The sequence below is a fragment of the Theropithecus gelada genome, chromosome 1, assembly GCF_003255815.1.
Source record: "Theropithecus gelada isolate Dixy chromosome 1, Tgel_1.0, whole genome shotgun sequence".
Classification (NCBI taxonomy): domain Eukaryota; kingdom Metazoa; phylum Chordata; class Mammalia; order Primates; family Cercopithecidae; genus Theropithecus; species Theropithecus gelada.
In genome coordinates this window covers 61,721,104-61,742,864 of record NC_037668.1, presented here as the reverse complement: position 1 = coordinate 61,742,864, position 21,761 = coordinate 61,721,104, and the positions used below count along the sequence as shown (strand labels likewise).

Genomic DNA, 21,761 nt, shown 5'->3' with positions numbered 1-21,761 from the left:
AATTATTAGAAAAAGTGAAAAAGATGTTGAATCTGAGTCATAAAACATCACTAACTAAAAAATTTCCAAATAAGACGATACCCAATGTTGGCAAAGGTGCTGTGAGATAGGCATTCCTAGACATGACTATTGAGAGTTTAATGGGTGCACATTTCCTAGAAAGGATATTGTTAACCCAGAGTCACAGCCTCAGAAATGTTCATACCCTTTGACCCAGTCATCTGCTATTGGAAGTCTGTCCTGGGGAAATAATCCAAAACAAATGAATAAGCAATGACCTGAGGAGTCTAGTTCTCTGGGATTGTTCTGGAGCCTGATGGGGGTAGCTGCATTGAACAGAGTCTCAAGGCATGGGTGGGAGAAGGCAGACCATCCTGGCTAGAGAGAAATGCAAGGTGCCATCAAAATGAAGGTCAGTAGCAGCATTCCTATCTACAGGGCAGAACATCAGTCACTAGAAGTGAAGAAAAGGTAGCCTTTTTCTTGAAAGAAATTCAACATTTCACGGGCATGAAAGGACAAAGCCATTTTGACATGAGCTCCCATTCCATTCACATTTCAATCTGGAGTGGCTGCTCTGGGTTATAACTTCCTCAGCTTACTAACATACACTGGTTTCAGGGAGGTTTCCAAATGAGTCATGCTCCTAACCCTTTCTAGCCATCCCTGACAGAGGTCAGCCAGCCTAATGTGGACAGTACCTTACCTGACTCCACCTGAAACCAAAGCTGGAGGCAGTTACTGCATAGGGGAACATTCGTTCTGGGATTCTGGCCGTGGAAAGGCATTTTCCACTGCATTGACCAGCATCCTGTCACCAGATCTAACTAAGGGTCCAGGTTTTATTTACAATGGAACAAAAAATCCAGAAGCAATTTAAATTTTTGACAGTAGGAGAATGGCTAACTAAATTCTAGTATAACCGTACATTGAAACGTTGTGCATCCATTTAAAATGCTGTTTATGAACAGATTCAGTATCTTAGGGAACGCTCATGTTATAACATTTACTGAATTGTTACAAAAGAAAACCGAGAAATGACCTGAATGGCCATCAACAGGGGAGTGGTTGAATAAATTGAGATACATCCATGGCATGGAATATTACACATTCATATAAAAAATAAGTTAGATCTGTATCTACTGACCTGGAAGGTGTCCCCGGCGTATTGTTATGTGAAAAAGCAAGTTGCAGAAAAATGAACTAAACTACAGTTTTATTTTTTAAACGAAATAATAAAAATTCTCCCAGAATGTGTCCATATGGTTTGCATGAGAGAGAAGAAGGTGAGGGAGGGACACATACCTGGCTGTTAACTTCGGTAATTTTGGATTGGGTGGGGAGGAGGGAGACTGGATATATATTTTTTATACTTGCATTGCATATGTGCATATCTATGCATATTACAAGTCCACATTGCCTTTTTAAATTGAAGATTGAAGAATAACTTACTGAAAAAGTAGCACACAAAATTATATATATGGTGTTATCTCAACAATGTGAAATGTGAAATATGCATGGAAAAAATTTCAAAAAAATGAAAATATTAACAGCAGTTGCCTCTGGAAGGAAGAGATTATAATCAGTTTTCTCTTTTTTATTTTTATTTTTTTATTTTATTTTATGTTTTTTGAGATGGAGTCTCGCTCTGTCACCCAGGCTGGAGTGTAGTGGAGTGATCTCGGCTCACTGCAAACTCCGCCTTCCGGTTTCACGCCATTCTCCTGCCTCAGCCTCTTGAGTACCTGGGACTACAGGCGCCCGCCACCACGTCCGGCTATTTTTTTTTTTTCTTGTATTTTTAGTAGAGACGGGGTTTTACTGTGTTAGCCAGGATAGTCTCGATCTCCTGACCTCGTGATCCACCCACCTCGGCCTCCCAAAGTGCTGGGATTACAGGCGTGAGCCACCGTGCCCGGCCAGTTTTCTCTTTTTAAATCTTGCCTATATTTTACAAAGTTTTTACAATGTAAAAGTTATTGTTTAGAACACAATGGCCTTCCAACTTCTCATCAGCCAGTCTTGCCTATTACAATCTGCCCTCTTTTCCACCTTGCCATCCTCTCACCTGCCTTTGCTGAAATTGATCTATCCATTCAGCAAATACTTATTGAATTCTAGGCAGTAGGGATGCAGCAGGGACCAGGTCAAGGCTCCGGCTCTCGGCATTGCTTCCAGAGGGACTATTTAGACACCAGACAGAGTGACCTCATTCAAGACCCTCATCTTAGTCTTTCTGTGCTGTTCACCACATCGAGTCGCCCTCTCCTGCATGGAACTGCCCTCTGGATCCTCTCCTACTATTCTACCTGTTCCCCACTCTGTCCCCTTTTCTTCCCTTTTCTGTCCCCTTGCCTGGGAGATGTTCCCGGAGGCTTTGTTCTGAACTCCTTCACTTCTTTCTCTATAGCAGAAGATGCCATTCACGCCTAGATTCTTAATCAGAATCTCCAGTCCTTGGCAGGTCTGAGCCAAGGCAGAGGTCTAGGATGCTGGTGATGGTGGTGAATGTTGATATTTCCTTGGTTGCCCACAACACGAATGGGGGAGGCCCTTAAGATGTGGCCCCTGTGGCATCTCTACTTCAGAACCACTCTAGCATGTGTACCCCTCCAGCATGTTATTGTCCAATGACTGGATTTACTTATTTCTAGTCTATGATCCAGGCCCCCTTGGCTCATCACAGGATCTATCCTAGAGGAATGAATGCATGAAGGAAGGAATGAATGGCATGATGCAATGACATTACCAGGCAGGTTTTAGGGACAGGAGCGAAGTAAATCTAGTACCTGTACCAGTGAGGGAAAGTTCAAGGAAGTGTACTCTGGGCTTCTCTGAAAGTTGTGGAGTTAGAGGCTTTATTTCATTATCACTGTGGTTGGATATTTTTCTGGCTTCTGGGCCATTTATGTCTTCTTTTGTGAACTAATTTGTTCAGATCCTGCCCAATTATTACTAATAGTACTTTCCGCCCTAAGTATTAGTAATAGTTCTTTCTGTATTCATGATACTACTTTTCTCTTAACATTTTTGTAGGCTTTCTGATATTGTTTCTATTGTTGACATATGCATACTTTTCATATCAATCGTGTAGTAGCCGCCTCAGTTATTATGCTAAAAAGTCAGTCAGATAATTACCTAGGTTTTTTTCTACTTATTTTATGACTTTATTTTTTAACATGTAACTCTTTGCTCCGTCTGGAAGTTATTTTGGTATATGGTGTGATTCGAGGAGATAATTATTTTCCCAAACAGTGTATTAGTTGACCCAGCAAAAGTCTTTTTCTTTTCTCATTGTTTTTTTAATATTGCCTGATACATATTTCCATTTTTATGTGCATTAAAGATATTCATGTAATGCCATTTCATGTCCTACCTGTTTACTCCTGGACCCACCCCCACACTATTTCATAAGAGTCATTTATGATGCCGTTTAGTATCTTGTGGAATGAGACTGCTAAATTTACTATCTTTTCTTAAAAAATGCATTGTGACAATCTATTTTTCCAGTTAAACTTAGGTATCATTTTGCCAAATTTAAAACAGGTCATTGGGCTTTTCATCTGAATTGCATTAAACTTATAAATTAACTTTTCTATAACTTTTCAAGAGGTTAATATCATAAATTAACCTTTCTGTATCCACTCAAGATTATGCTATGTCTCTCCAGTTATTCAAATTTTTTATCCCTCTGTAAAAGTCATTTTCATATGGTGCCTGCACCTTTCTTGTTAAGTTTATTTATATGTACTATATGCATTTTGTAGTTACCATAAACAGGATATTTTTTCTTTATATTTTTATCTGTCATTGACATATAGGAATGTTACTGATTTTTGTGTATTATTTTGCATTTGGCTAGTTTATTAAAATTTCATATTATCTCTAATAGCTTTATTATGAATTCTCCTGGGTTTTCTAGGTATATTAATGTATCATCTGCAAACCATAATTTTTCTTCCTCTTTTCTCATTTCTTTTTCTTGTGTCACATGGGTTAACTCTTCCAATAAGCCATGAAATCCCAGAGGTGATGGTGGCATCTCTGTCTTGTTCCCAATCTTAATCAGGTGTTTCACTATAAGTACAAGGTAGAGTATTGTTCTAAAATTGAAGTTTTATCGTGATAAGGAAATATTCTTTTTCCTGGTTTTGAATGCTTATTTTAATCAGGGTTACATGCCTAATTTTATGAAATGCCTGTTTAGGATTTATTCAGAAGACCTTAACTTTTTTTTTTTTTTTTGTCATTTAATGGGATACTTCGTGTTAAGAGATTTCTTAATATTAAAGTCCTTTAGAGATTAACTGTCCTTTGTTGGTTAATCCCTAAAATGGGCTTTAAAAAAAATTAGTGTCGAGTCAATTTATCAGCATCATGGTGAAGAAAATGGATTCGAAGTGGACTGCTTATGTTTGAGTCCTACCTTTGTGTAACAGTGACTTGGGCCCCATTCCTTAATTTCTTTCTGCCTTAGTTCTTTGTCTGTAAAATGGAGATGATAGTAATGGTATCTACTTACAGGGCTGTTGTGAGGATTAGACAAGTCAGTATAGGTAGTTTTTAGGAGAGTGTCTAGCCAAACACCAAATAAATACAAACAATATATTAAATTATTGAGAATTTACCACATACCTGATACTGAGCTTGGGACATGGATTCAAAGATGGGAAATTCACATATGGTGTCTGCTCTCATGAAGCATTCGGCCTGGTGAGAAGACAGATACTTGTGAAACAATCATATGGAAGCATGGAGATTTATAATAAGTGCCACTAAGGAGAAGTTACGATATCATGACAGTGTATAGTAGTGGGCTTGATCTGACCAAGGAAGGACACTAGGCTGAGATCTGAAAGATGGGTATGCTAGAAGTGTTGTAGGCAAAGAGAACCATACATGCAAAGGTCCTGTGGCTGTGCAGTACGAGGGTGTGGCAGGTACAAAGGACATAAACAGGCAGGATTTGACTGGAAAACTGGTGGATATGAAGCTGGGAGGTCACTAAGGGCCAGGCCATGTAGAGACCCTTGTATACTTAAAATGCTTTTTTCTTTATTGAAGAGCAAGGAGGAGCCATTGAACGTTTGGGGCAGATGGGAGGTTGGGATGACCTCACCGTATTCTGCCTGCAGTGTGAAGAACAGATTGGCAAGGACCAGAGCAAATGCGGCTGACCAGTTAGGAGTGAATATGGCAGTTTAGGAATGAGTTTGGCGTGGGGTGAGGACAGATGGACATAGAGATAGAGTGGTAGATTAGCCATGGGGTTGTGAAGAAGAGGAAGCTTTTAGGTGAGCCTTACTTAGATAAAGAGATGGAGGCACGATTCCATTCATTGAGTTGCGGGGGAGGCAACAGAAGAGGAGAGAGTGGGTGGAGGGACATCGAGAGCATCCCAAACGGGTGACGGGCCTGGTGCACAGAGGGATGACTGGCCTGGATGACAACATTGTGAGTAACCAATGCCTAAGTGGGAAGTTCCCCAAATTGGAGGGAAGAGGAGAAGCCTTGGCACAGAGACTGAAAGGAGGCAGAGAAAGAGCGGGAGCAGGAAAGGAGTATGGTATTGTGGGAGGAAGCTCAGGGCACTGCTGCTCAAAATATGGTCCCATACAGGGCATCATCACATCACCAGGGAGCAAGGTGGAAAGGCAGTCTCTCCAGTCCCACCTCAGTGTTGAGCTGAATCTCCATTTGAGACAGATCCCCAGGTGATGCGTGTGCACAGTGAGGTCTGAGATGCTCTGGCCCGGAGGAGTGTTTCGGAAAGGAGGGTGAGCAACAGCAGTCAGAGGTACTGAGCAGTCAATTAACGAGAAGATGGAAAAATAGCCACCGAGTCCATGGGTAGTAGACCTGTTTGGGTGGATCGATGGGACCAGAAGGCAGAATTGACAGGGTTGGAGAGTGAGTGGGAAGTAAGGAAATGGAGACAGAAAGTATAGACAGATTGTGTTTTCTATAAATTTGGCTGTGAAGAAGAAGAGAGAGAGACAAGGCTGGAGGGAGATGAGAAGTGGGGTGGGGAATTGTTTTCTTAACGATAGTCTTGAGCACATTTAAAATGAGAAGGTACTAGTGGAGAGGAAATGACTGAACACACGTTAGAGAGAAAAAGGATCGTATACTGTTCTTGAAGAGTAGGGAATGGAGTAGGGAAACCCTTCCTCCATTTAGGTGGAGGAAGAGGTGGCTCCTCTGTAGCGGGAATGAAGACAGCATGGGATAGACTAGAAGGGTTTGGAATGGGGAAGGCAAGGGAATCCTTAGGAATGGCTTTTATTTCCTATGGAGAGTGAGGGAGAGGAGTTAGCTGAGAGCCGGGAGGTTGTAGACAGTGGAGAAGATTTGAAATTGTCGTTCTGACATTCCATGTTGTAGAGGGGAAGTCTGAGTTCAGCCTGGTATTGGTGACTTTGTAGTTCTGACTCTCAAAACCTTAATTTTCTACTGCATAGAGTTGCTGTAAGCCTTGATTAAATGATACACAATGTATCACCTGGTCAGTACGCAGCACACAGCAAACCCACAGTCAACGTCAGTCACCCTTTGTACCTCCCTCAGTGCCAAGCACAGGGCTGGCTCATGGGAAGCGCTTGGAAAAGTGGGTTCATGATTGGCTAACACATTACTCCTGACTCTCTAGAAGCTTCTAGGAGTTATTCTGGCTATTCTGAACTGCTCTGTTTCTCTTTCCCAGGCCAGAACTGCACGTTCCAACTGCACGGTCCCAATGGGACAGTTGAGAGCCCAGGGTTCCCATATGGCTACCCCAATTACGCCAACTGCACGTGGACCATCACCGCGGAAGAGCAGCACAGGATCCAGCTTGTGTTCCAGTCCTTTGCCCTGGAAGAGGACTTTGATGTCCTGTCGGTGTTTGATGGTCCACCCCAGCCGGAGAATCTGCGTACGAGGTACCATGCTGCCTACCTTCCCTGTAGCAAACAGTTGGGCTCTGAGCCAGGCTCACTAGGAGGAAGAACTTTCTTGAGTGAAAAGTTTATGGTCATCAACAAAGACCACTGTTTTCATGATGCCCTCCCTCAACCCCTCTGGTTTCCCAATTCATATCTCTTGCTTAGAGGTTTCCAGTTGGGAGGATTGATTAGTAGGACATTTGGGAAGACTAGAGAGAAAACACAAGAGGGTTCTAGACAAATTCAGCTCTTTCTATTGAAACTGATTTTTCATGCACAGGGTGTATTATTTGTATACACAGAAATATAAGTTGGAACCAACAGATGTGGGTGTTGAAGGCTGATAGTGATGCAATGAATATGTCTTGCATCATAGTATTTGAAACCATCAACACTTTTCTGGAGTTTGCTTTGCATTTGCAAGGCCTTGGTTGTGAGTGTAGACTCTGGAATTTGGGGGAGTTCCCACCCTCTTAATCCCCATCCCTGTGATGGAAGAGAACCCCATGGAGCGAGTAAGATGGCTTCCTATACCCCTGAGGCCTCTCAAGGAGAAGAGCTCACAGGAGGGAGTCCGGAGGAAGGCTTCCACCCTCTACAGAAAAGGCAGACTTTTCTGGGGCACAGGTGAAGACCCCAGCGTCATAACTCTCCAGGTGACCCGGAGGCCAGCCAGCCTGTGTCACAAGCCTTGTCCAGGTCAGGTCAGCGTGGCTTCCCGTCTCCTCAGGAAGCCAAAGGGTTAATGGCTTACCAGCCAAGCCCTGGGGAGCCAGAGGTGCTAATTGCTTCTAATGACATGATGCACTAATGAGTGGTTCCCAGCCAAATGCTTAACCTCAAAGCTTTGTTTAAGATGCATCTCAGCCCTTGGCTTCCAAGCTCCTGCAGCAGGGTCTCACACACACATTTACTGCACAGTCTTCAGCCCTCTTCTCTTTCTCCTCAGGGCAGAAGTGAGTCTGGGAAGCCTACAGCAGAGGTGGGGGGCATCTGGGGCCTCCCTGCACCCCTCCTGCAGTTTCTCCCAGAAAAGACTGGGCTAATCATCTTCCCTTGGGGTTCAGCAGGGTTCTGTGAAACATTGGTAAAGGGCTAGAGTCCTCTTCATTCATTCATTCCACAAATATTTCATGGGTACCTATTATGTCTTGACACTGGCCTGGATGCTGGGGAATAGCAGTGAGAAAAACAAAGCCACTGCCTTCATGCAGTGGCTTACATGCTAATGGGGAGGGAGATATGGAAATACATAACATGTCTGGTTCTGTGAAGACAAAGCACACAGGGTAAGAAAGTGATGGCAGGAGTGCTGGCTTTATTATTGTTATTATTATTTTTGTTATACTTTAAGTTCTGGGGTACATGTGCAGAACATACAGGTTTGTTACATAAGTGTACAAGTGCCATGGTGGTTTTCTGCACCCATCAACCAGTCATCTGCATTAGGTATTTCTCCTAATATCCCTCCCCTAACCCCCAACCCCCCGACAGGCCCCAGTGTGTGATGTTCCCCTCCCTGTGTCCATGTGTTCTCATTGTTCAACTCCCACTTGTGAGTGAGAACATTCTGTGTTTGGTTTTCTGTTCCTGTGTAAGTTTGCTGAGAATGATGGTTTCCAGCTTCATCCATGTCCCTGCAAAGGACATGAACTCATCCTTTTTTATGGCTGTGATTGCTGGTTTTTATAGGGTGGTCAGAGATGGTTTTTCCGAGCAGAAAGAGAGCTATGAGCAGAGAGCTGAATCATGGAATATCATGTATGGTGGGTATCCCGTATAGGTATCTAGGGAAAACTTCTAGGCCAAGGGCACAGGAAATGTAAAGGGTACAGGGCCAACCTTTGGAGGATGGTCTTGCTGTGGCACAGTCCACTCAGGCCAAGCCAACCATGTTGACTAGGAAGACCTGCAGTTTTGGAATCCTCATTCTAGATCATCCCAGGTGTTGTCTTTATGCTGTGCTAGTTTGAATTCCTCTCACAAGCAAAGGAGGGTATGCAGGAGGCCAGTGGTTACAGGCTAGAGCAAGCCAGTGGGTAGGAGTTATGGAAGGGAAAAGGTGAGGCTGGGAGGTGGCAGAAGGTGGTAGATCCTGCAGGGCCTCATGGGTCACACAGGGACTTTGGCCTTGATCCCGAGGCACAGGAAACCCTTGGAGGGTTCTGAGCAGAAGAGGGACCTGCTGTGACAGGCCTTTGCCATTGTAGGGAAAATGGAGTGAAAGGGGTGAGGCTGGAGGCTGCTGCTCAGGGCAGAGAAGAAGGAGGCTTGGGTCTCCTGGAAGTGGGGACGTGATGACAAATGGTCAGATCTGTGCTGTATTCCAAACACAGAGCAGACAGGATTTGTTGTTGCGTTGGGTGTGGGCTGTGGGAGAAAGGAGATGAGGATGATTCCAGTCTCCTTGGCTTTAATGATTATAGGAAGAAGTAGCTGTTTCCTGAGAGGAGGAGCTGGAAGTTAAGATTCAGTTTGGCCATATAAAATTTTAGATGTCTATTAGATATCCAGGTGGAGAAGGCATTGAACATGCACTTGAATATGTGGGTTTTGAGTTCAAGGGTGTCAGGGCTAGAGATACAAATTTGGGAGACTAGGACTGGATGGTACCTAAAACATAAGACTGGATGTGGTCACAAGGGAGCCAGTCTTCTGCATCAGATTTTGAGCTCATGATGTTGCATGCTTGTTTGAAAGATAGAATGTCAGATCAGATCAATGGGGCACTGATTGAGGTGTGGACAGCTAGAGGCAAATTCTCCAATTCTGCCTACTAGAGTTATTTAAGCTTGTCCTGCTCTTAAGGCAGGGTCCCCGCATACGTAGTGGAGTCTTTGTTTTCTGACACTTGGGTTTTCTGACTCTGAGGGGAAGTATGGAAGACTCAGCAGAGTGGAGACTGGCCTGGCCGGTGTTCTAGCATGGAAGGGTGGGAGTTTCCATGACCTGGTGAAGTGGTTCTGGCAGGGAGGCTTCCTCTTGTCCTAAGGATGCAGAAGAATCAGATGTGTCCCCAGCCACAGCACAGCGTTCCTGGCCAACCAGCCATGAGCATGAAGCTCTGGGGTTGAACCTTCATTAGGTTGTCCCTGTTTGTGCTCCTGATCTCTGTCATCTTTGTGATCTGCTTATTCTAATTTATTTCACAAGGTCACACAGGCTTAGCAAAGGGGAAGGGCTAGAAGGAGACCACTGCCTTTTATTGACCTGGAACCAGAGGAGCTCACACCCCGGAGGACGATAGGAGGGGAAATGACCTTAGGGGACAGTCCAAGTAACATTGGAAGATGCTGTCCTTAATACTGGAATGGTGCTGCTCTGGGGGTGTGGAGAGGCAGCAGCAAGCATGCTTGATGGGGACCCTTGGGTCTTTGTGAATTTTTTTTTTAATGTTCTTGCATGGTTTTTAGTCCACTCAATTTTTTTTAATTCACGAATCAGTTTTTGTCTGTGTGTTAGTCCAGGGAATCACCAATAAAATCACCTATTTTATTGAGAGTGTCAAGTCTATTATCCTAGGGTTGTACATAGTTTTCCCACTCAACCTTTCTTTCTCCATGGTGTCTGGGTCACATCCCTTTCTCACATCTGCTCCTGCGCATTTCTTTCTTTCTTTTTTTTCCACTCAGTTAGTCTTGCCAGAAGTTTGCCTATTTTATTGGTCTTTTTAAAGTTCCAATGCTAGGGCAATCCATTTTATTCTCTTTTATCTAAATTATTGATTTCTGCTTTTATCTTTATCCATTCTTTTCTCTCACTTTCCTTAGGCTAATATTGCTCTTTTGTGAATTTTGTAAATTAAATTGGTTTTATTATTTCTTGTTTGATAATAAAAACATTAAGAGGCATTTTCCCCTAAGTACAGCTTTGACCATATTCCATAAATTTTTATGGCTAGTTGTTAGTTTAGAAAGAGTTTCTAATTGCAGTTTTGTTCTTTCTTTGACTCTAGGGTTTTCCCCTTAAATTTTCAAGTAATATTTGTTTATACTTTAGAAATTATTATCTAGCTTTATTTCATTATGATTAGATTATGATTTCTACTTTGGAGAATTTGTTGACTTGTTTCCCTCTGTATAAGATCATTTTTGTCAGTATTCTATGAAGAAAGATATTCTGTGTATGAAGGGTGAAAAAATTAAGTTATTAATATCATTCAGTTTTTCTAATTTCGTATCTATTGCCTAATTGATATTTGCCAAGATAGGCAATATATTGCTCTCACATTCTTACTGTAGTTTATATCAATTTCTCTTTTTATTCCTGAGTTTTTATTTTATAAACTGTGATTCTATACTCTTCAGCATATTCATATTTTCAAATGTTAGATCTTCAGAGTGAATTATATATATATTTCCATATAAAAATTGTAGTTATTCCCTATTCTCTACTGTTTTTTTCTTTTTTTCTTTTTTGCTTTACATTCTACTTTGTACCAATATTACACCCTTTTTTTCTTTCAGATATGCATTGATTGGGTCCATCTTTGCCAATTTCACTGTTTTTAATATGTCTATATTATTCTTTTAGGAATAGCTCTTAGCACAATATACATAGTCATTGAATTTTTTAAAAATCGTGGCTGAGAATCACTATCCTTTAACAGCAAAGTTTAGTTCACTCATATTTTTTGGTAACAACTGATATGTTTGCTCTTCTATTATACTTAATGCTTTCTATTATTTTTAAGCTTCCTTACTGTTGCTTCCTTTTATCTGTCTTCTAGTGCAAGTTTTCTTTGTTTTTTTTTTTTTTTTCTGTGATTTTTATTCTATTAGTGCTCAAAGTTGCTTCTTTACAACATGTTTTAAGCTATATTTTTCTGTCAACATCCTGCCTAGCTAGCTTTTGTCTTAGTTAGGTCTTACTATCTTGTAAAAATTTCTTTGTGTTTGCAGGATGTAGGTATCTATCTCTTTTTCTTAGTTTCCAAAGTTAATTGTAGATATTCCATCTCTTTATATACTTTAGATCATTTTCGTGAGAATGTAGGGGGTCAGGCAAGGCAGAGTTTAACATGTTATCTTTCCTCTTCATCTTGACAAGGAAATTTTTAAAATAAAAGTTTTATTCTTTTTGATGCTATTGAGAATGGGTTTTTAAAAAATTTTGGTTTTGGACTAGCCATTGTTAATATATAGAAATACAATTGATTTTTGTAAATTGATCTTGTATCTTGTGACCTTGCTGAATTTGTTGTTAGTTCAGTTCTTTTACATCTGTGAATAAAAGTTTTAATTCTTCCTTTCCAATCGGGATACCTCTCATTTCCTTTTTTCCCTGATTGCACTATCTAGAACCTCCAGTATAATATTGAATAGAAGTGGTCAGAGTGGCTAGCCTTGACTTATTCCTGATGTTAAGGGAAAAACATTTCATCTTTTAGCATTAAGTATGATGTTATCTGTAGGTTTTTTGCGGATACCCTTCTAATAAAAGTTTTTAAGTAGAGGATTTCGGCGTGATTTGGTGGCAGTGTGGAAAATGCACTGGGGTGGAGGGCAGACTGGCGACCGTGGGGCAAGGAAAGAGACAGCAGTAGCCTAGACTAAAGCAATGAAGGGTAAAGATGGTGTGGATGTGTATGATGCTATGGGAAAGAGCTGTCCCCAGAGTTAGTAGTGGATGTATAGGGACAGTGGAGTGGGAATAAGAAAAAGAAAGAAATGGAGGATGACTCCGCAGTGTCTGCCTTGGAAACAGAAAACAAACCAGATCAGTCTGCAGTGAATTCCAGTCTCCAGTAAAATGTGTTCTTGGGCCTAGCAGGATATTTGCTGCACTGACATTTTTTCTTCACTTGTCTGGTAGATAGAGCTGGTAGGTCACCTCCTCTCTCAGTGTTTTCCTGTGAGACAGAAGGGTACAGTGGGGACAGACCTAGATTTATACCTAGGTAGGCTCTACATTTATTAATGCTATGACCTCATGCAAGGTTTGGCTTCTCTGAGCCTCATCTATAAAACGGAGGTGACATCTACCCTCCTTACAGGGTTGTTGTATGTGAGCCACAAGCTATAGATGCTTACGTGGTCCGGAAACATTGTTTACGTCCTTTCCTGCCCTTCTGTTCTTAGGACCCAGTAACTCAGACCTTTCCAGAGAGTTCTAGTGCCTGTGATGAAACTTCATCTGTGGCCAACTCATCAGACTTTTTGGACTTGGGATATCAGGTGTGGTAGAAAGACACTGAAGGAGGCACTGAGCTCAGGAACAGTCATTAATTGTGCATGTATGTATCATGTGTATGTATGCAATGTGTATGTATCATAGCATTACTGATCCCATGATAGCCTCCTCTCCTCTGCCTTCCCACACAGACAGTGGGGCCAGACCACCAAGAGGCCTGCAGCAGATTTTTCTCTGCTTGCGTTACCTGGGGGATTTCTATGTTTATTGTCTAAAACTTAATGAGCTGGGCACAGTGGCATCCACCTGTAGTCCCAGCTACTACTCGGGAGGCTGGGGCAAGAGAATTGTTTGAGCCCAGGAATTCAAGACTAGCATGGGCAACACAGTAAAACCTAATCTCAGAAAAATAAAAATAAAAAAATTTCATGAATACAAGTTTCACAATTACTGTTTTCACTACATTTAAAAAAAATTTTTTTTTTTTAGATTAGGAGGTTACATGTGCTGGTTCTTTACGTGGATACATTGCATAATGGAGGGGTTTGGACTTCTAGTTGTACCCATCACCCAAATAGTGAGCACTGTGCACAATAGGCAGTTTTTCAACCCTCACTCCCTCCCAGACTCCTCCCTTTTGGAGTCTCCTCATTGCGTTTTTAAGGCATCTCTCTTTTCTCCTCTTCTCTCCAACACTCTGGTCTCCTTTCTTTATAAATGCATTCCAACAAAAGGCTGAAATGTTACCCACCTACCCCAATCCCAGCCCGCTTTAACCTCGCCTTTCTCCAGCTGCCTCCTCCTGGATTGTGTTGTGAGCAATGAGCTTTCCTCCTATTAGATTCTAAGCTCCTTAAGGCTGGGAGTCAAGCCTTCTTTTTTTTTTTTTTTTTTTTTTGCTTTGCTGTAACAGAGCCACACCGTGGAATATACGCCAGTCTTGCCAGTAGACGACATGAGTTTTATCTCTTGCTCCTCCCTAGCTGCATAGCATTGGCAAGTCACTTTCACGCTTAGCCACAGTGTCCTAATTGATAAAGGGAGTATATCAAGATCTGCCTTATAGGTTGGTTGATCAAGATTAAATTAAAACAGTATGTAAACTGCTTTAATTATGATGAGATAGAAACAAAAGGAATACTTGTACATTTGTAGGAAAAATTAGAAAGTACAATTTAGCAAAAAGACAAAATAATACATTTGTGAGTCACGAAGTAGAGCAGTGGTTCTCAACTGAAGGCACCTTTGTCCCCCAGGGGACATTTGGCCACATCTGGAGAAATTTGTGGTTGTCCCAACTGCAAGTGGAGAGGTACTGATGACATCTACTAGGTTGAGGCCAGGGATTCCGCTAAACATCATCCCACAATGCACAGCACAGCTGTCTACAGTAAAGAATTATCTGACCCCAAATGCCAGTAAAGCTGAGGTTGAAAAACCCCGAGATGGATTGATTTGGGAGGTTCACACCTTTAGCATAAGACATACCTGGGTTTTCATCCTCTTTCTATGTCTGTGAACTTGGGCAAGTGAGTCAACCCATTCAAGCCTCAGTTTCCACCTCAGCAAAATGGGAACTTCTCACTGATGCTATGTACTGGCGGCTGCACCTGGCATCATTGATGAAAAGGTGCCAATAGACACACTGTGCACAGCTTGTTCTATATGCAGACGCTATTCATCTCCCGGTGACTCCCTTTCTCTACCAGGAGTTCATAGCCATCTCCTTGAAAGCATCTCACATTTCATCTGGAGCTATTCACAAGCAGCCACATCCCAGGGTGCCAGAAGGCAGTGTCTGGCTGCTTCAAATTAAATTTACAATAGAAGCTGATCAGACTCTTCTTCTAATGGATCAGGGTGGGGAACGGGAGTAGGAGCTGGTCCTGAAGGCCAGGAGCCTGTAGGAGTTTGGAAATTAGCAAGGAAAGAACAAAGAACCTTCCAGATAATGCAGTGTCAGCCCTGTCTGGATGAAGTACTGAAACAATCCCCACGTCTCTGCTTTTGCACAATTAGATGGCCTCTCCATGCTGGCAAACATCCTATTGCATTGCAGTTTAATGTGGAATGAAGTTTTCTAATGGGACACGAGCAAACATAATCTATGAAGATGCTGCTAATAAACTGCATCCCGTGTATTGGAGGGTTTATAGGGTACTGGTGATGACTGCACCAGTTAAGCACAGCTAAGCATCTCTTAATTTAGACATTTGGGCTCAAGTTATGGGAAACACTACAACTCGTTCCCTCAATTACTGGCAGTACACATGCTGTCATCAGCCTAAGGTGCAATGTAGTTTTAGTCATTTGGAGCTAGTTGCAGATTTCACTCAACTGGTGTTAGACACCTGTTTGGAAGTTGTAAAAATCCACAAATTTGCCAGATTTACTGTCTTCTTATGAATATGTATCACAGCAGAGGCCCCCAAAGGACCTGTTTGTTGGATTTCTTAAAAGGTGTGCCTTGCACATCAATAGGGATGTCCTTGAAGGGATCCCCAGAATCCCTCTGGGAATGTGCTCTTGTGGGCAGGAGGAGGCTGGGAGGACCTATGAGGATGAGGGAAAAGTCTTTGTTTAGGATTGAAACAGAGTGAGGACACTGGAAAGGAGAACAGAGGAACGAGGACACCAAACAGCTACTATGTTCCAGCCACCATGCTGGACACATGTGTTTATGCTCTCCTGGAAATTTATTCTATATTTATTGAATGCCTACCAGGAATGCCAGGTGTCGGAGATACGACAGTTAACAAGACAGCTTCTGCCTTCAAGGAACTCAAGATATCTTTAGGGAGACAGTTAAATAATCAGGCTATAAGTGCTATGACTGGGGAACCTGATCTAGCCTTGGGGGAGATCTTTGTGGATGCTCATCTGGAGGTCTGGGATGAACCCCCTCCATCTGCCCCTTTGCTTAGTTATCCCTTACTTATTCCTCAAATAATTCAGTTGTCCCTTCCTTGCCCAGGGACACCCTTTCCTCACAACCTGGTCAAACCCTCCTGTGATACCTGCTCAGATTACTGTGCATTCACCCTTTGTGGTTTTACGTGTGTGTGTGTGTGTGTCTACTTCATTTATGCCCATCTACTGCACAAGGCTGTAAGCTCCTTGATGACAAGAACTGTATCTCTTTACTCTTTACTTTTCATTGTAGCTCTCCAGGGCCTAACAGAGAGCCTGGCATATAGTAGGTGCTAAACGAATACTTATGGAGTGAGTGAATCAATGCTCTCTGGAGGAAGAGATCCCTAATAGAGAGTGGAAGGAGGGATGGGAGTGTTTTGAGCCAAGAAATAGTATGTGCATAGGTCTAGGCAAAAGTAAGAGAAAGGTGAGGTGCAGAATGACAATGGGTAGGTTCACTTTGGCTGGATTATAGTGGGAAGGTAGAACAGTGGCCCAGGCCAGCTCCACCAGGGACCCTGTATGCCATGCTGAGGAACTCAATACATATCTAAAAAAGATGGTTCATGCTGAAAGGTTTTAAATAGACATTGTACATGTTATCTAATAATTCAACAATACCCTTAGGAGGTGGGTGGTATTAATTCCCTTTGCAGAAGTTAAGCAAGTGTGTAAGGCCTCTAAGCTGTCAAATAGCTGATATAGTTTGGATCTGTATCCCTGCCCAAATCTCATGCTGGATTGTAATCTCCAATGTTGGAGGTGGGGCCGGGTGGGAAGTAATTCGATCATAGGGGTGGATTTCTCATGAATGGTTATCACCATCCTCTTGGTCCTGTTCTCACGATAGTGAGTGAGTTCTCACGAGATCTGGTCATTTAAGTGTGGGGCACCTCCCCCATCTCTCTTGCTCCTGCTTTTGCCATGTGATGTGCTTGTTCCCCCTTTGCCTTATGTCGTGGTTGTAAGTTTCCTGAGGCCTCCCCAGGAGCCAGGGAAATGCCAGCATCGTGCTTCCTGTACAGCCAGTGGGACTGTGAGCCAATTAAACCACTTTTCTTTATAAATTTCCCAGTCTCAGGTATTTCTTTACAGCAATGCAAGAATGGACTAATGCAGAGGCTAAAGAGGGGTGGGTAAGGGATCTCCTAGAGCCAGAAACAAGGCTTTTCCCCACTACACCAAAATGCCTTTTCACTACTTGGGATTTATTTGCATTCATTCATTCAATTTCCTTTTTAAAAATCCATTCCTTTTTCCTTTTTAAGCAGTTTCTCTAAAATAGTGAATGTAATAGGTATTTTCTGCTTTAAGAAGGTCAGCAGTCTATAGAGTGAGAAAAATGCACCTGCCTCCTTTCCCAGGCCCTTGTCCCAGCCTTGCTCCCTAGAGGTAACCACTGTTAACAGTTTGGTGTGTGTCCAATTTCTTTTTAAATAAAGATTCATTAAACTGCCCATGAGGCTTATTGGGACATCCATCAGACCTTTAAAAATTGTTCTGATGAATTAAGTGTAAACTAATTAGAAACATGGATTCAATTACCCTTGAAACACACAGGGGTTTAATAATTAATAGGAAGAGGGTTTGAGGCCAAAGGCATTATGGATTTTATCAAACCCCTAACATCTGAAAAGTAACTATGTTTGATTCACCCTAAATGCTGGCAAATTTGCCATCCAGAGGCAAACTTGTTGGTAGGAGCTATGTAGTTAATTAGGAAAGTTAGCTATGGTTAATAAGGAGGCAGAGGAAGTGGGCTGCAGAAGACAAAACCCGCTGGTTATTGCTAGGAGGGCTTCTTGGGACAGGGAAGTGGCCTGTTTTGTGGGGTTACTGCAGTCTGCTTCCTTCACAATCCTTTACCAGGTAGGCTTTGGAGTGGAAGGCTGGATACCTGGGACCCTGATGTCTGCTTGACTCCCAAGTTCACACAGGTCAGCACCACCTGACCAGCACTGAAGGGGGTTATGGAAGGGGAGGAGTGGGGTCTGCCAGGGATGAGGCTCTGGAAACCAATTGCAGTGACCCCATGGGGGCAGCCATGTGCTCCATCCCTAATGCCAAAGGGAGGGTCTGGGCAGACGTGGTGGGGGAGGGGTTGGCAGCAGGTGATACACAAAGCCAGGTGGGCAGCAGTGTCGGGGTCCTGAGCAATCTCTCCACTCACAGTAGGACCCTGTGGTTCAAGGTCAAAATCAATATTTGTGACAAAGCCTCACCTTGCTCATTCACCAAGTCTGCTGTTTAATAGCAGCCAAAATTTAAAACCCCCTGGAGCCAGAGGCTCAGTCCAAAAGGCTGTGCTGCCTGCATCACTTCTCACAATTGGTCCTGCTTGCAGCATCATGAGATATTGGCCAAAGATGCAATGTTCCGCTAGAGCAGAGGTGCCCACCTCTAGACCCTCATCGGCCCCTCTCTTCCAAGTGGCTGCTGACAGCACTGTTGCTGAGATAGGAAGTTTCCCCCTTCTTTATCCTCAACTCTTATTCCCTGAACTTTTGGGGCCACAGAATTTGCTCTTCAGGGGACCCTAGTGACATGGGGATATTGTCTGCAGAGTGGAGGCAGGTTTGGACTGGTCATTCTAGTCTTCCCTCTGTTTCTTTTTCAGCAGACCTGGTACCCAAATAAACACCTCCCAAATATTGAGTACCTCATTCTCTTGGAGTTAAAGTAAATCTAAAACTAAATCAATTCTCGACTTTTCAGTGACAAAAGAGCCAAATTATTGTACCCATAAGTGGGTCTACTCTCTCACCAGATGTGGTGCCAAGAGCCAGGCCAGGGGCGTGGAGACCTGGGTTCTGTCCCAGCTTGGCCACTGGTTTGCTTGTGATCTTCACGAAATCCTATTCCTTCTCAGGGCCAGCTGCATTTTCCTGACTTACAATATGAGGATTTAAATCTAGAGGAACTCCAAAGCTTCTTCCAGCTCTGAAATTGTGTGATTGAATGATGCTGGAGATGCATGTAGAAGGACTATAAAATATCCCTGACCTTCTGGGATTCTTTCTACTCTATGTAGGTATTGCTCTTGGCTGTTTCAACAATTCCAGCATTTGTCTTTGGCAAACAGTTTATTTTCCAATGGCACGTTAAGCAGTGTGGCAGAGAAGACTAATTGCCCACCATCAATCTTGCTCCTTTTCCTCAGTGTAGGTGTTAGTGGGAAGCAGCTGCCTAGCTAGGGACAATATTTTCCCAGACCTCCTTGCATCTAGATGGAGTCATATGACTTAGTGGAAGGTAGATGGAAATGATGTGTGCCCCTTCCAGGTCTGGGCAGAAAGCCTCCTCTGCAATCCTGTCTTTCTATCTTTCCCTGGAAATAGGAGATAGAGAAGCCTAGATGCCTGGATGACTGCATGGAGCAGAACCCACCCCCTCCCCTACCTGCTACTGATTGATTGAATTTTACATAAGTGAGAAATAAACTTTCATGTAAACTTAGACCTCACGTATTACTGCACCCGTTGCCCCAGGAGCTGCAGCTGACTGGGGTTGCCTAGGTGACATGGTAAAGACTGTAGACAGTATAGGCTACTAGCCTGGCTGTTGAATTCATGGAAGCAGTTTCTGACCACGTGATGCCCCTACCGTCTTGCGGACTGGCATTGCAGTGTCTTCAATCCTGCCTGAAGGAGAAAATGTTTTCATGAATTTTATAGTGGCTAGCTCATCTGCATCTGGCAGTCCTTCACTGTGCCAGTTCAGTCTCTCCCATCATCACTGCCACCTTTGTCCCTCCATAAGCAGTGGCTGCCTTATCAAGCCTCATAAGGAAGGAAGCCTGAACAATTGACTCCACCTTCCCAATTTGATTATTTTATCCCAAAGAGCTCTTAACTAGAGATGTGGGGGCTTTTGTGATGCCCTGGTCAGCTGGTAGAGCTGCATACAACTTCTCCCTTCTCTAAAGTTCCACAGCTACATATCAAAGACAAGGCAAATCTTAAACTTACATAAACCCTACAAAGCAAAGAGGAACAGGGACAGATCTCAGCTCTGATAGTTTAGCTGGATTTCAGTTATAAGAGGAATTCCTCACAGTCCAGAGATAAAGAAATCTGGACAATAAAGAAGCTTTCTAGTTCTGCAAGAAGCCTTGCAGTAGTGGATATTTTCAAACCTGCCTTGGTCTGCAAGGGTCGGGGAATGCAGACACAAAGAGTTCTTGCAGACAGAGGCAGATTTGTATCCACTACGGCAAAGCTCCACCCTTGTAAGTGCCCAGTGTTGCTCCTCTCAATTCCGTTTGATTGTTGTGACTTCTCAGGCACATTATGTTATTGACTTCTCTCAATAATCCAATTGAAGTGTCCTATTAATCCCATTTTGCAGAGGAGAAAGCTGAGCTTCAGAATGGCTCATAAGCCCTATGCTAACAAGGTGTGGCTGAGTTCTTAGCATTTTCTCCCTGCTCTGAGCCAGTGCCCTCCAGCCACATGGGCCTGTGGAGGGCAGGAGAAAGGTCCTGGGCAACAGTCAGCCAGAATAAGGACCCATCTACCCTAAAGGACAGTGCTGGATGAGAGGAAATCTGCCAGAGACACGATTCTACAGCCCTGTCTCCCTTGATGTTTGGAATTTGCCTGCACTTAGGCAAGAAGGAAAGGAAGAGGGAATGGCTGTCTTTTCTCCACTGCACTGTTCCTCCAGTGTAAGCTAGGTGAAGGCCTCAACGTGGCAAATTATTTGTAGAACCCCGAAGGAGTGGGCTTCTTCTATTTTGGAGTATGTAGAAGAGTAAAGATTTTCTTTAATTAGATAGTGCCGGATAGATTTAATTAAAGCTTCAAACCTGCAATTTTCTTTGTTTGATTGATCAGTTGGTGCTGATTGCCTGGAGTAATTATGAAGGGGGAGGTGGAGTTTTCAAAGTCTGATAGTGATAAGAAGCAGACTGAGTCAACTCATGGATACTTGTTTGTCAGAGTGATTCTGAAAAGATTTAAATTGCACAAATGTGTGTTGGCTGGTCAAATGAAAAATAAGGTATCTAAATTACACTTTTGTCTAAATCATGCTCCTGGTGGATGTGCTTCTGCAGAAAAGGTCCCCTTTTCCCCTCCTTTCTCCAAATATAATCACACCTCTGAGACCGGGCAGTATTCTGTTATTTTTGTCTTTCTTTTATGAAATAATTGAAGCACACTGTTGGGAGTGTCTTATAATGGCCTTCTAAAATTTCTAGAGCTTACTGGAGGGTCAGGAGAGGCAGAGCATCTTATAATCTCCATGTAAATTTAGGGAATTCAGAAAGAGCTTTAAAGTCAGGCACTCCTGGGGTTGAATTCTGCCTTTACCATTTACTACCTCTTTGACTTTGGACAAGTATCCTTGAACTGCTTTTTCCTCATCTGCAATGCAAAAGAGTTGTGAGGATTCTGTGAGCTGATGTATGCAAGTCAAGCACCCATGGTTAGCCTGTGATGGGTTCTTACTGGATTTCTGTCTCTTCCCCTTCCTGTGCTCTGTTGCTTTGCTGAGGTCACCACCATAAAAGTTCTGTGAACTCATGGGACCAGAGCTGTCTTGTTCACCACTGCAGACAGAGACCCCAGCATACTGCTTTGTACATGGTGGGTCTCAGCAAATTTTTGCCCAGTGAATGAATACATGGTTGAATGCCCTGTATATTTAGGCCTCACTAAAAGTAGATGACATCAGTACAGAATAAAAGAAGGGGCTCCAAAGAGCTGCCACATTTATGAGACCCTAGGGGGTGCAAGATGAACAATGCCATGCAGGCTGCCATATGAAAGCATTGGTGGAGAAACTCTTCTC

General features: G+C 43.0%; 1 protein-coding gene across 1 annotated transcript in view; it reads left to right on the top strand.

Moving 5' to 3' along the window:
- Nucleotides 1–21,761, top strand: part of CSMD2 (CUB and Sushi multiple domains 2) — a 655,178-nt gene that overhangs the window by 66,124 nt on the left and 567,293 nt on the right. Inside the window, exon 2 of the mRNA XM_025355777.1 lies at nt 6,704–6,920. Coding sequence (XP_025211562.1) covers nt 6,704–6,920 — 217 coding nt within the window. The remainder of the gene's footprint in view (nt 1–6,703; nt 6,921–21,761) is intronic.